The following is an 11,146-nucleotide window of genomic DNA, read 5'->3' as shown; positions in this document are numbered from 1 at the left end:
AGGGTCTGTCTGGTCCTGGTCACTGCTGGTTCTGGGGTCCTGGGTCACTGCTGCAGGGTTCTGTCTGGTCCTGGTCACTGCTGCAGGGTTCTGTCTGGTCCTGGTCACTGCTGCAGGTTCTGTCTGGTCCTGGTCACTGCTGCAGGGTTCTGTCTGGTCCTGGTCTGGTTTTTGCCTCTTTAAGAAGAACTGGGAGATCTTCCCTTCTCTCTTCTTTGGCTCTACACAAAATAAGACAGCCTGGTATTTAGACTCCATGACTGTTTGGCAGAGACACTATTTTAACTATATTTAAACTATAGTTTTTAGTTTTCTGTAGCTAGCTAAAATACTAAATTAAAAATACATTAATTAAAATTAATATAACTAGTTAGGTTATAATTCAAAGCTTTCATATGACATAGCCTACTTACATTCAGTCATTATAAAACTAATGGTTTTTCATATTCTTACCACACATTTCAAGAAGAGCTGGGAGATATAAAACATTAGAGGGCAGCATGTCACTAAAATATATGTTAAAAGAATCTGTCTAAAACACGATCTATTAGCACTAACATGGCTAATAATAAACGACGGCACTATGCAGCGGTGCACAACCTTTTTTTTGTTGTTGTTTTTAGAAATGTATGACAAGTGCCGCCTCTCATTAGGAAGGTAACAGCGGTTACTGCTGAGCGGTAAAATGTTGTAAATACCTGCAAAACTCCTGACGGTGTAACTCTAAAGCCGTTGATGTGTTTTTGAACAAGCAGGACCCACATGTCAGTTTAACCAATGAACAGCGTCGGGCATCGAGCCCTTCAGGGACAATCGAAATTACAGTTTTCCTGGCAAATCTTTGCCGATCTCATAAGTATAAAATTACCATTTCCAGTGGGGTGGCACTAGGGGTGGCCAGGGCTCTGTTGGGGGTGGCAAGTGCCACCCCTCTGGCTCCGCCACTGAATAACACAGAAAGTGTTATTAGCTTGGTGGTAGGGGCACTAGGGCAGTACACCACTGTCCACTGAATTGTGCTAAAAAATTTAAAAATGACGGGATGTTTGAAAATATACTAGATAATTATGTTATTCTAATATTATTGAGAATACTTAAACATTATCAACAGTGTTTTTTTGTTTTGTTTTAAAGGGCAAATACAAAAAAATACAATTGAATATTTTTGCACTTCAGTAAATCCTGATTAAGTAATCAGCCAGTAGTATTGGTTACATCAAAGGTATGGTAATGTTATTATGGATGGAGTAATTATTTCACTTAAACATATAGCAAGGACAATCCAAACACTGTTACCGTTTGATGCTACCAAATCAGAAAGTTGTCGGTTATGTATTGAGAAAGAAAACTATTATACATAACGCATAACGGTCATTATTTCAGAATATTGTATAACTCCATAAGTGGCATCTCATTGGAACAAGTTTGATCATTTTGACTGGAAAAGGATTTGGACTTTAATTTTACTCATTAAATGCAATGTATGATTTCAAATTATTTGCGCATTCTACTCATCCAAAATCTTTAAAAAAAATTCTTTTCGTGTAGGTAACCTAGAAAGCATTTTTTTTATTTTGGTCTTGCCCCTTCTTTACTTAATTTTGGAAAAATATTTGCATTTTGATTTCTACTTTGAACCAGATCGCTCCCTTTGCTCTGAAAATACCTTACTTGGCTTCATTGACCACTTGAATAAAAAGCAATTTTATGTCACTAATCTCATATCTTATCCTAGCCAAATGGGATATTTACAAATAAACTAATCAAAAACCACTAGTCTCCATTTTTTTTGAAAATGAGATCACACGATATATTAAAACCATTAGAAATTTCACTAATACGAAAACCAATAAAATTTGTTTCTTATATGATCTCTTAATGTATTATTTTAAGTTAATAATACTTAATGTGTGTAACCCTCTGGAAGCTCTCATTACACTGGATTTTGTTGTACTTTTTGCATTATTTCTCAATAATTATTTTACAAAACCAGTAGCCTCCTCCACAAAATGTAAACAAAAGGTCGTGTGGCATCAGGTCTGAAGTCATAGGATTTCTCTTTGCAAATGTGTCAAACATCAGATTTTCCACATGTAATACAATCCTCTCTATGGCCATCTGTTTTCTTTATTTTTCATATCATATAAAAAATGAAAAAAAGAAATTTAACCCAGTGTCTTAATTGAGGGGCTGAGCATTATTTTACATATTTCCTGGTTTATTGCACTGAAAAACTCTGATCTCTTGACAGAATTCACCTAATGGCAGGAAGGATTCCAGTGGATGTGTCACAGAGCTGCAGTTGGAAGAGAAATGGAGGATGTCTTTGTGCAGAACCTAAACTACGCAGCTGATATCTTGGCCAAGGTCAGGTTATTTTGTTTGGTAGGAAGGTGGGGATGTCATGTGTGTATATATATATATATATATATATATATATATATATATATATATATATATATATATATACAGCCAAATACCTCCAAAGCTCAGTGGCAAGAACAATGTCCATGCGATAAACAACTATGCCTTGCCAGTAATCAGATAACCTGCTGGAATAATTAGGACAGATAAAGGCCACAGATGTTAAGACTCAAACTACTAACCATGCATGGAGGGTTCCACCCCAAATCCAGCAACCTGAGACCGTACACGAGCCGCAAGGACGGAGGCAGAGGACTAGTGAGTGTGAGAACCACTGTCCAGGACAAAACAACTAAGATCCATAAATACATCAGGGACAAAGCCTCAACAGACAATGTGCTCAGTGAATGTCTCAGACAACAGGGAACGGAGGTTGAGGTGCCAGAGATGCCATCATGGGAGGACAAGCCCCTACATGAAATGTACCACCAGCAAATAACCCAAGTGGCTGATATCAGTAAATCCTACCAATGGCTGGAAAAAGCTGGACTCAAGGACAGCACAGAGGCCCTCATCCTGGCCGCCCAGGAACAGGCCCTAAACACCAGAGCAATAGAGGCCCAGATCTACCACACCAGACAAGACCCAAGGTGTAGGTTGTGCAAGGAGGCCCCTGAGACAGTCCAGCACATCACAGCAGGGTGCAAGATACTGGCAGGGAAAGCGTACATGGAGCGACATAACCAAGTGGCAGGCATAGTGTACAGAAACATCTGTGCAGAATATGGACTGGAAACCCCGAGATCAAAGTGGGAAACACCCCCAAAGGTGGTGGAGAACGCCAGAGCTAAGATCCTGTGGGACTTCCAGATCCAGACAGACAGAATGGTAATGGCGAACCAACCAGACATTGTCGTAGTGAATAAACAACAGAGGAAAGCCGTTGTGGTAGATGTAGCAATACCAAGCAACTGCAACATCAGGAAAAAGGAGCACGAGAAACTGGAGAAATACCAGGGCCTCAGGAAGGAACTGGAGAGGGCCTGGAAGGTGAAGACCACAGTGGTGCCTGTGGTCATCGGGGCCCTCGGGGCAGTAACCCCCAAACTGGATCAATGGCTACAACAGATCCCAGGAACAACATCAGACATCTCAGTCCAGAAATGTGCAGCAGTCCTTGGCACAGCCAAGATACTGCGCAGAACCCTCAAGCTCCCAGGCCTCTGGTAGAGGACCCGAGTTCAGAGGATAAGAACCACCCGCGGTGGGTGAGAAGGGAATTTATATATATATATATATATATATATATATATATATATATATATATATATATATATATATATATATATATGAAGAATTTTCTATGTTCTTTGATAAATTGTATGTTTCATGCTCATTTTATACATTTTAAGCACAACAACAGAAAGTTGAGTGCTGTATATTGATTGAATCATGGAATGAGCTCATGGTCGAGTCGTGGGCAGGGAAGTAGCATTCTGATTGGCTAACCCGTCTGGAAGAGGGGAAATGGCCATTCCCTTCTTTCATTCGAGGTTGTTTTGGTAATGAGTATAAAAGGCAGAAAAGTCCCATTGTTCAGGAGAGTCTCTGCTGTGGGTTACGTACGGATGCCCAGTTACGTGATGCTGTAGCTCTTCCCCGAACTGTCGGCTCTCCAGTTCACTGTGTCACGGTAAGAGCGGATTGAAAGAATCTAAGCATTACGTATATTTTGTTGTGTGAATGAATTTGCTGTAATCTGTGGCGGAATAAAAGAACACATTTATTCTAGCAGAACAGCGTGTTGTCGTTATTTATCACTGATCACCCCAATCCTGCTTAAAATTTCACAAAACAATGTATTACATATTCACCTAGTTGAACTGTGAATCCAGATCCCATCACACATAAAGCAGATAAATGCATCTAACTTTTTCTCCATGAAACAAACCACTGACTGTCTGACTGACGCCCCAATAACATACAATAAATTAAATTAAACGGCTCCACTTAAATTACCAGCACTTCTGCTGTAGTGTGAACGCACAGCTTCAATAATTCCTCCTGGTCAGATATACTGAGAAATCTGCGCTGGTTCATCAATCAATCATCCCACAGTATATGAGGAGCCAGCTGCCAGCACTTTAACACCTGAGTGTTTGCCAGTTATGGTAATTGGTGCCCCTCAGAGAAAGCTCTCTGTATTTCTCTGAAATTGCCTCTAGTATTTTACCTTTGTTGTCTCTCTCTCTCTCTCTCTCTAATGTTTCCTTGTGACACCTTGGAAATTCTCTCCCCTCGTGATGCTGTGGATTGTTACCCACTGGTTGCCTAAGTCTCTTCTTCGTCTCTGCAGGTCTTCAATAAACTGTTCCTGGATTCCCAGCTGGCAGTCGGTTTGCTCCTCGTTTCTCCACATCTGAACTTACCTGTCTGCCCTCCACCGCAAGCCTCTCTATTCACCGTCGATCAACTCCGACAAGACCTCACACTAGAATCTGGATCACTTCAAAGAAACCCACAAAGACACCATACCGTGGAGACCGCTGTATAACCCTCCTGGCGGAAGATTTTCTTCACATCAATTAAGCTCAGTCAATTCCTTCCTGAAGTTTCAATTTCTTGCTGGAACGCTGCAGCCTTAAAGAGTGCTTACTTTCATGCATTAAATGAATCTATTAAGGATGAATTAGCCACACTACATGAACCCGAGACATTGGAAGAACTAATAAATCAGACCATCCAACTCAATAACAGAATCCATTCAAGAACAAAAGAAGGAAACCAAAGAATCCCACCTGTCAGAACATTTTCTGTCTCTGCTCCTACTCACTCCGTTTCCTCTCCGCAGAATCAAATGAACCCCGAACTCATGCAAATAGGCCACACACATCTCACCCCGGAGGAGAGACAAAAAAGGCTGATCTCCCGTCTCTGTTTGTACTGTAGGTCTCATGGTTACTTTATTGCCCTTTGCCTGGTTCGGTCAAAACCCCAGGTCTGCCAGTAGAAGCGAGGAGACTGGCAGACCACCTTCAGAAAGAGAAATCTCCTTGCCTACTGTTTTTTGCAACTCTGTTTATAAATAATCAATCTTTCCCATTGTCTGTCATCATCAATTTTGTTCCGGTTGTGAACAAAATCTTATTGATTCAGTTTTCTTCCAACAGATTTCATAGAAACTGCTCCTCTCACCGTACCTCTTCATGTCTCTGCCTTAGATGGGAAGGCCCTTCCTCAGATCGCCCTCAAAACTAAGCCGCTGCATTTAATCATTTCTGGTAACCACAATGAATACATTTTATCTTTTGTTTTTCCAGCAGCTAACTCCTCCGTAATCTTAGGTTTTGAATGGTTACAATAACAAAACCCAGACATCAACTGGTCTGATATGCACATTGAATCCTGGTCGGCGAATTGTCAAAAGTCTCTTTGGTGTTTCCGTTCTGCAGTTCCCTCAGGTCCATCACCAACAGGACTACAAGAAGTAGACCCTCCCGATTTATCATCCATCCCAGCCAAGTACCACGATTTAGCACCTGTTTTCAGTAAAACTAAAGCGCTATTACTTCCACCTCATCGCCCCTATGACTGCCATAGATCTTCATTACCCACCAGCCGTCTGTACAACATTTCACTACCTGAGCGCAAGACAATGAAGAAGTGTCTTAAAGATTCCCTGGCAGCTGGAATAATTCACCCTTCCTCCTGTCCCCTGAGTGCTGGATTCTTCTTCGTAGGTAAGAAGGACAGATTGCTCAAACCGTGCATCGCCTTCAGAGGTTTGAATCGGATAAAGACAAGAATCCTCTGCCTCTCCTTTCCTGTTTTTGAACCAGTACAAGCCAAGTACATGGAGCCACTATTTTTACCGAGCTAGATCTCAGAAATGCATATCATCTTTTATCCGCCAGGGGGACGAGTGGAAGACTGCATTTAAAACGCCCATCGGACACTTTGAGTATTTAGTAATGCTTTTCCGGTTGTCTAATGCTCCAGCATTTTTTTCTAGCCCTCGTAAATGACGTATTGAGAGACTTTCTGAATGTTTTTGTTTACCTTGACGACTTTTTTTTTAATCTATTCTAAGTCCCTTGCTGAGCACAAACAACATGTCTTTATCATCCTTCAAAGCCTCATGAAAAATGAGCTGTATGTCAAATCCATAAAATGTGAGTTCCATCATACATCAGTTTAATTACTTGGATTCATTCTCGACGGCAGACAGGTAATGCCTATGGAGAAGAAAGTCAAGGCAGTTTTGAATTGAGACACTACTCCTGAGACACAAAAGGAGCTATGGAGGTTTCTCGGATTTGCTAACTTCTACCGCCGCTTAATTCACAACTACAGCCAAACGGCATTATCTCTAACTGCACTAACCTCAAACAAGACTACTTTTGTTTGGACTCGTGAATTGCCCAGCTTTCAAACAGCTCAAATCACTCTTCGCCAATGCTCCAGTACTCATCCAACCAGATCCAGCCATTCATTGTAGAAGCTGATGTGTCTGATACCAGAGTTGGAGCCATACTTTCACCCACCATTGAGCCTTTTTCTCCTGCAGATTGTCTCCCAGTGAATGCAACTATGATGTAGGTGATCAAGAACGTCAAGCCATAAAGCCAGCTTTGGAGGAATGGCGGCATTGATTTGAGGGTACAGAACATCCCGTGCTGGTCTGGACTGATCACAAGAACTTCTTCTATCTCCAATCTTCCAAAAGATTAAGCCCTCGTTAGTCTCTTTGGTATTTGTTCTTCTACAGATTCAACCTTTCCATTTCTTATTGCCCATAATCCAGAAACATCCAACCGGATGCCCTGTCACGACTCCATTCACCTGACAATTCAGAGAAGTCCTCTGCCACCATTCTATCTGTAGCTGTACTTATTATTGCTGTTCTCTGGGAGGTTGAGGATTTAATTCAACAAGCTCAACAATCGGAACCCGTTCCTGATACATCCCCCCCACGTACACACCGGACAGAGGTGCGTACGTAGATTCACTCCTCCACTGGATCCACTCATCCAAATTCTCCGGAAACCCAGGTATCAGTCACACCATTTCCTTCATTAACTGTGGGTTTTGGTGGCCATCTGTTCATAAAGATGTGAGAGAGTATGTCCTAGCCTGTTCAGTCTGCTCCAGAACAAGCAGCCAATACCTCATCTCATCAATCTCCCTCTGGTCTTCAACCATTACCAATACCCAATGCTCTTGGTCCCACATTTCCGTCGACTTTTTCACCAGCTTACCCCCATCATCACAATCTTCACCATCATCGACCCTTTCCAAATCCTGTCATTTAACTCCCCTCAGAAAGCCCCCAAACTGCCCAGCTACTCATTAAACATGTTTTTTGACTGCATGGAATTCATTTCTCAGGTTTGGCAACATTTTTGTCTAGCTCTCAATGCCAAGTCACATTACCTTCCAGATATCATCCACAATCAAACGGCCAAACTAAACGTATGAATCAATATTTAGAATCAACTCTCCAATATTCCACTTCCACAAATCGTGCTGACTGGAGTCAGTTCCTTACCTGGGTTGAGTGCTTATAAAAGTCACATTTCTGCTGCTACTATTATTTCTCCATTTGGAATATGATTATCAGCTAACACTGACCTCCGACGAAAGTATCATCTCGGTCACCTTGGTCCAACATCACATCTGTCACTGCAAGAATATCTGGAAGAATACCATCACTGCTCTCAACAACACCTCGGAACTGAACAAATGCCTCACTGACCCTAAAACACCTGCTCCCACATACAACCCTGGCCAGAAGGTTTGGTTATGTTTTGTGACCAAAAAAATGTCCGTTTGAAGTTGACATGAAGTTTCTGTGTGTGACAAACAAAGGTGTTAAACCACTTCGCCAACATGAACACAAAAGCTATAGAAGTTTGGGCAAGGTGAGAGTTCATCTATAAAACTGACTGAAGATGCATATATAAACTAAAAGCTGGGACATTACAGACATTTTTTAGTATTTGTGAGCCTGCTTATTTGTTATTGAATTGAATATAATTTCATATTTTTGTACACAATTTTTTCAGTCTAACTTTTAAAGTGAGCTGTTATTGTTACAGGTAAATTTTCTTAAGTAATTGTTAGGAAAAGTTAAATGTGAAAAATTGGACTGATGTTGATATGCAATAGTAACACTTCTGTTATGTTAGATTTACCAATATTTTATTTTATCTTTTTGTGTCAGATTACTCGATTAATCGTAAGAATAATCAATAGATTACTCGATTGCTAAATATTCATTTATGATAGCCCTAAACGCACCATTTCCAGCAAAGATTTGGAATGCACCTTTGAACCAGACCCTCCAAAGCGTCCGGTCCATAACTCAACATGCTGTCAGCATTTCACTAAATGCCTAAAGAGGCATTTAGTTTATTTTGATAGTTTTTATTGGAGTTCAACAGTCATAATCAGAATGTTCCCAACAGGAAGGAATCACTGGATTGATTGAGCCAATCAACACAAGAATTACAGACCCTTGCTACTTTCTGGACTCCCCTCATCAAGGTAAGACTGGCTGCCTCTAAGAACAGCAGAGTAACTGATTCAGGTGGTTAACAGACTGCATTTCCAAAACAACTTACTACCTCATCTTGAACAGGTCCTTTGAGTAAAATTGTGAGTATATGGCACATTTAGAGACAGTAGTTGATGTGAAAACAGAAGAAAAAAATATAAATAATGAAAAAAAAAATTTGTGCATTCATAAGTGGTGTCATTTCTTCAAAGAAATACAGAAGTTTCCAAATGTTTGCTTTTCGACGTTGTGTGATACTCATAATTTCATTATGGAAAATGCTGTAAAATTTTCCAAATAATTGTGTTTATTAAGGTAGATGTTTTATTCTTTAACGTGGCTTTTTGTTAATTCAGGAATACCAGATAATTGGAACTTTTTATTATTTGTTCATGTTTTTTAATTATAACGTATATTTGTTAGAACTCGGCCTGAAGCAGAACTGTAGTTGGAGCATCATTTTTGATTGTGTTGGATGTTTTGCAGCTGCAGCAATACTGGAGAAGGTTGGCAAGCCCAACATCCAGCTACAGATGGTTCGTACTTTTGAAAATGTGTCTCAGCTTAAGGAAAGAATATAAATCAAAAAAGTTATCAGTTTACTCTGCAGTTGCATTCACTGTTGCAGGACATTTCACTGGCAAGTAATGGATGGAAATCTGACAAAAAACATGCACAAATATTTTCCCATAATAGGTAAGTTGAAAGAATAAACTTGTTTTTGTATGTTGTGCCACCAAACATCACAATCTTATTCTGGTTCAGTATTAAAATGTGTACTACATTTCATTGATTTATGTTGATATATTGAATTGCATTCCAGTCCTTCCTAAAGCTGGATAAAATAAAATGAAATCGAGTTTCGTGTTTGGACTGTCTTGAAGACATTTGCAGAATTAGAACAAGTCTGCACATATTTAAGACAAGCCAGATGTCTAAATACACATTTTATGATCCAATATTCAGTTTGTTTTCCAAAACGTTACCTGACACATTTTAAGCTTTTCTACTATTGGTAGAACGAACAGAACAAGAAATTAAAACTCAAACACAACACTAAGTAAAACAGGGCCTTCCCCAGAATGCACATTCTTAATGTTTCCAAAATGGTAACATTCTTAACACCCATGTAAGTTTAAGAGTATAGTTTTTATTTTCCACTGACATTTGAACACCACTCTGTTGTGCAAGTTGAATACTTTGCTTATTATCAGCAACATTTCTGTTACTAATTCAATTTATTTCTAATAAAAGTGGGATTCTGTCTTTTCCTTCTACAAACAATAAACTCTCTATGAATTGATGATAATAATAGTACATTTGCAAAACAGTGTCTCAATTTATCTTAACACTTAAGTTTAAGAGTATAGTAATCATTTTCATTGAATTTTTCACTGAGAAAAATTAAATAGACTAGACTTTCTATGCTCTAAAATGAGCTTATTTGCCATTTTTATTTTTAAAACACTCAGATCTTCTGCTTGGATTTCCTGAGTGTATGACAAGGATGGCCCGGTTAAGTAGTTTGGAGTGGCCAGAAAGAATTGTGGAGATCATGAATAAGGAATGTTGAATTATAAAGTCCAGAGAGGAAGATAACAGAGGAAGTGAAAGAAAATATGCTGAATGCAAAGAGCAGTCGATTCATTTGGTTGCCTGTTCTTTAAAATTTGATTTAAACATGATGTGGAACCAGGTATTGTAATAATAATAATAATAATTGTATCACAATGTGATTTCACTGAGAATGTATAGTGCATGAAATGCATGGTAGGCAGTGATCTAAAAACCAAATGTCTTGTTACTCAGGCCATGTTCAGATTGCACAGGTTCCAGGCAGGAATGAACCTGACAGCGATGGAGAGTTGTGTTACAGATACCTGTTAAACACACTGGAAAAGCTTGGTTATCAAGGATATTGGCTGTGAATACAAGCCACTTGGTGAGTCTTTTTTAAGTTTGTTGATGTAATTCAAAGATGTCAACTGATAATTGTTTCTGTTACCTGCAGACTCCACAGAAAAGAGTCTGGGATGGATCCAACAATTCTGGGCCCAGTATTCTTGAACTTTTCTGAAAGTCCAGTGGCCTTATATTTTTTTCTTAAAGCTGTATATGTAACTTCAAATAAAAAAAGGTTTTTATATATTTGTTATAGTCTTGCGATGGATTTGCAGGGTCAACCCCCTCTCACCCGTTGACTGCTGGAGATAGGCATCAGCGCAT

General features: G+C 39.6%; 2 protein-coding genes across 2 annotated transcripts; both read left to right on the top strand.

Moving 5' to 3' along the window:
• Nucleotides 1-2,251: 2,251 nt before the first annotated feature.
• Nucleotides 2,252-11,024, top strand: LOC129358098 (putative hydroxypyruvate isomerase; the record flags this gene model as incomplete). The annotated part of the gene is given in 8 exon segments (XM_055026921.1): nt 2,252-2,291; nt 2,293-2,367; nt 8,832-8,910; nt 9,407-9,480; nt 9,511-9,616; nt 10,730-10,838; nt 10,840-10,862; nt 10,932-11,024. Coding segments are annotated over 8 exon segments (562 nt in total), but the record flags the coding sequence as incomplete, so codon positions are not given.
• Nucleotides 4,922-8,909, top strand: LOC129358099 (uncharacterized). The gene is made up of 3 exons (XM_055026922.1): nt 4,922-5,309; nt 5,535-5,645; nt 5,817-8,909. The coding sequence occupies exons 1-3, from the start codon at nt 5,222-5,224 to the stop codon at nt 6,242-6,244; spliced, it is 627 nt and encodes a 208-aa protein (XP_054882897.1). The 5' UTR covers nt 4,922-5,221; the 3' UTR covers nt 6,245-8,909.
• Nucleotides 11,025-11,146: the final 122 nt, after the last annotated feature.

This window comes from Poeciliopsis prolifica, unplaced genomic scaffold, assembly GCF_027474105.1.
Source record: "Poeciliopsis prolifica strain line A6 unplaced genomic scaffold, Auburn_PproV2 SCAFFOLD412, whole genome shotgun sequence".
Lineage (NCBI taxonomy): Eukaryota > Metazoa > Chordata > Actinopteri > Cyprinodontiformes > Poeciliidae > Poeciliopsis > Poeciliopsis prolifica.
The sequence above is the reverse complement of the archived record's forward strand: the minus strand, read 5'-3'. Positions and strand labels throughout refer to the sequence as shown.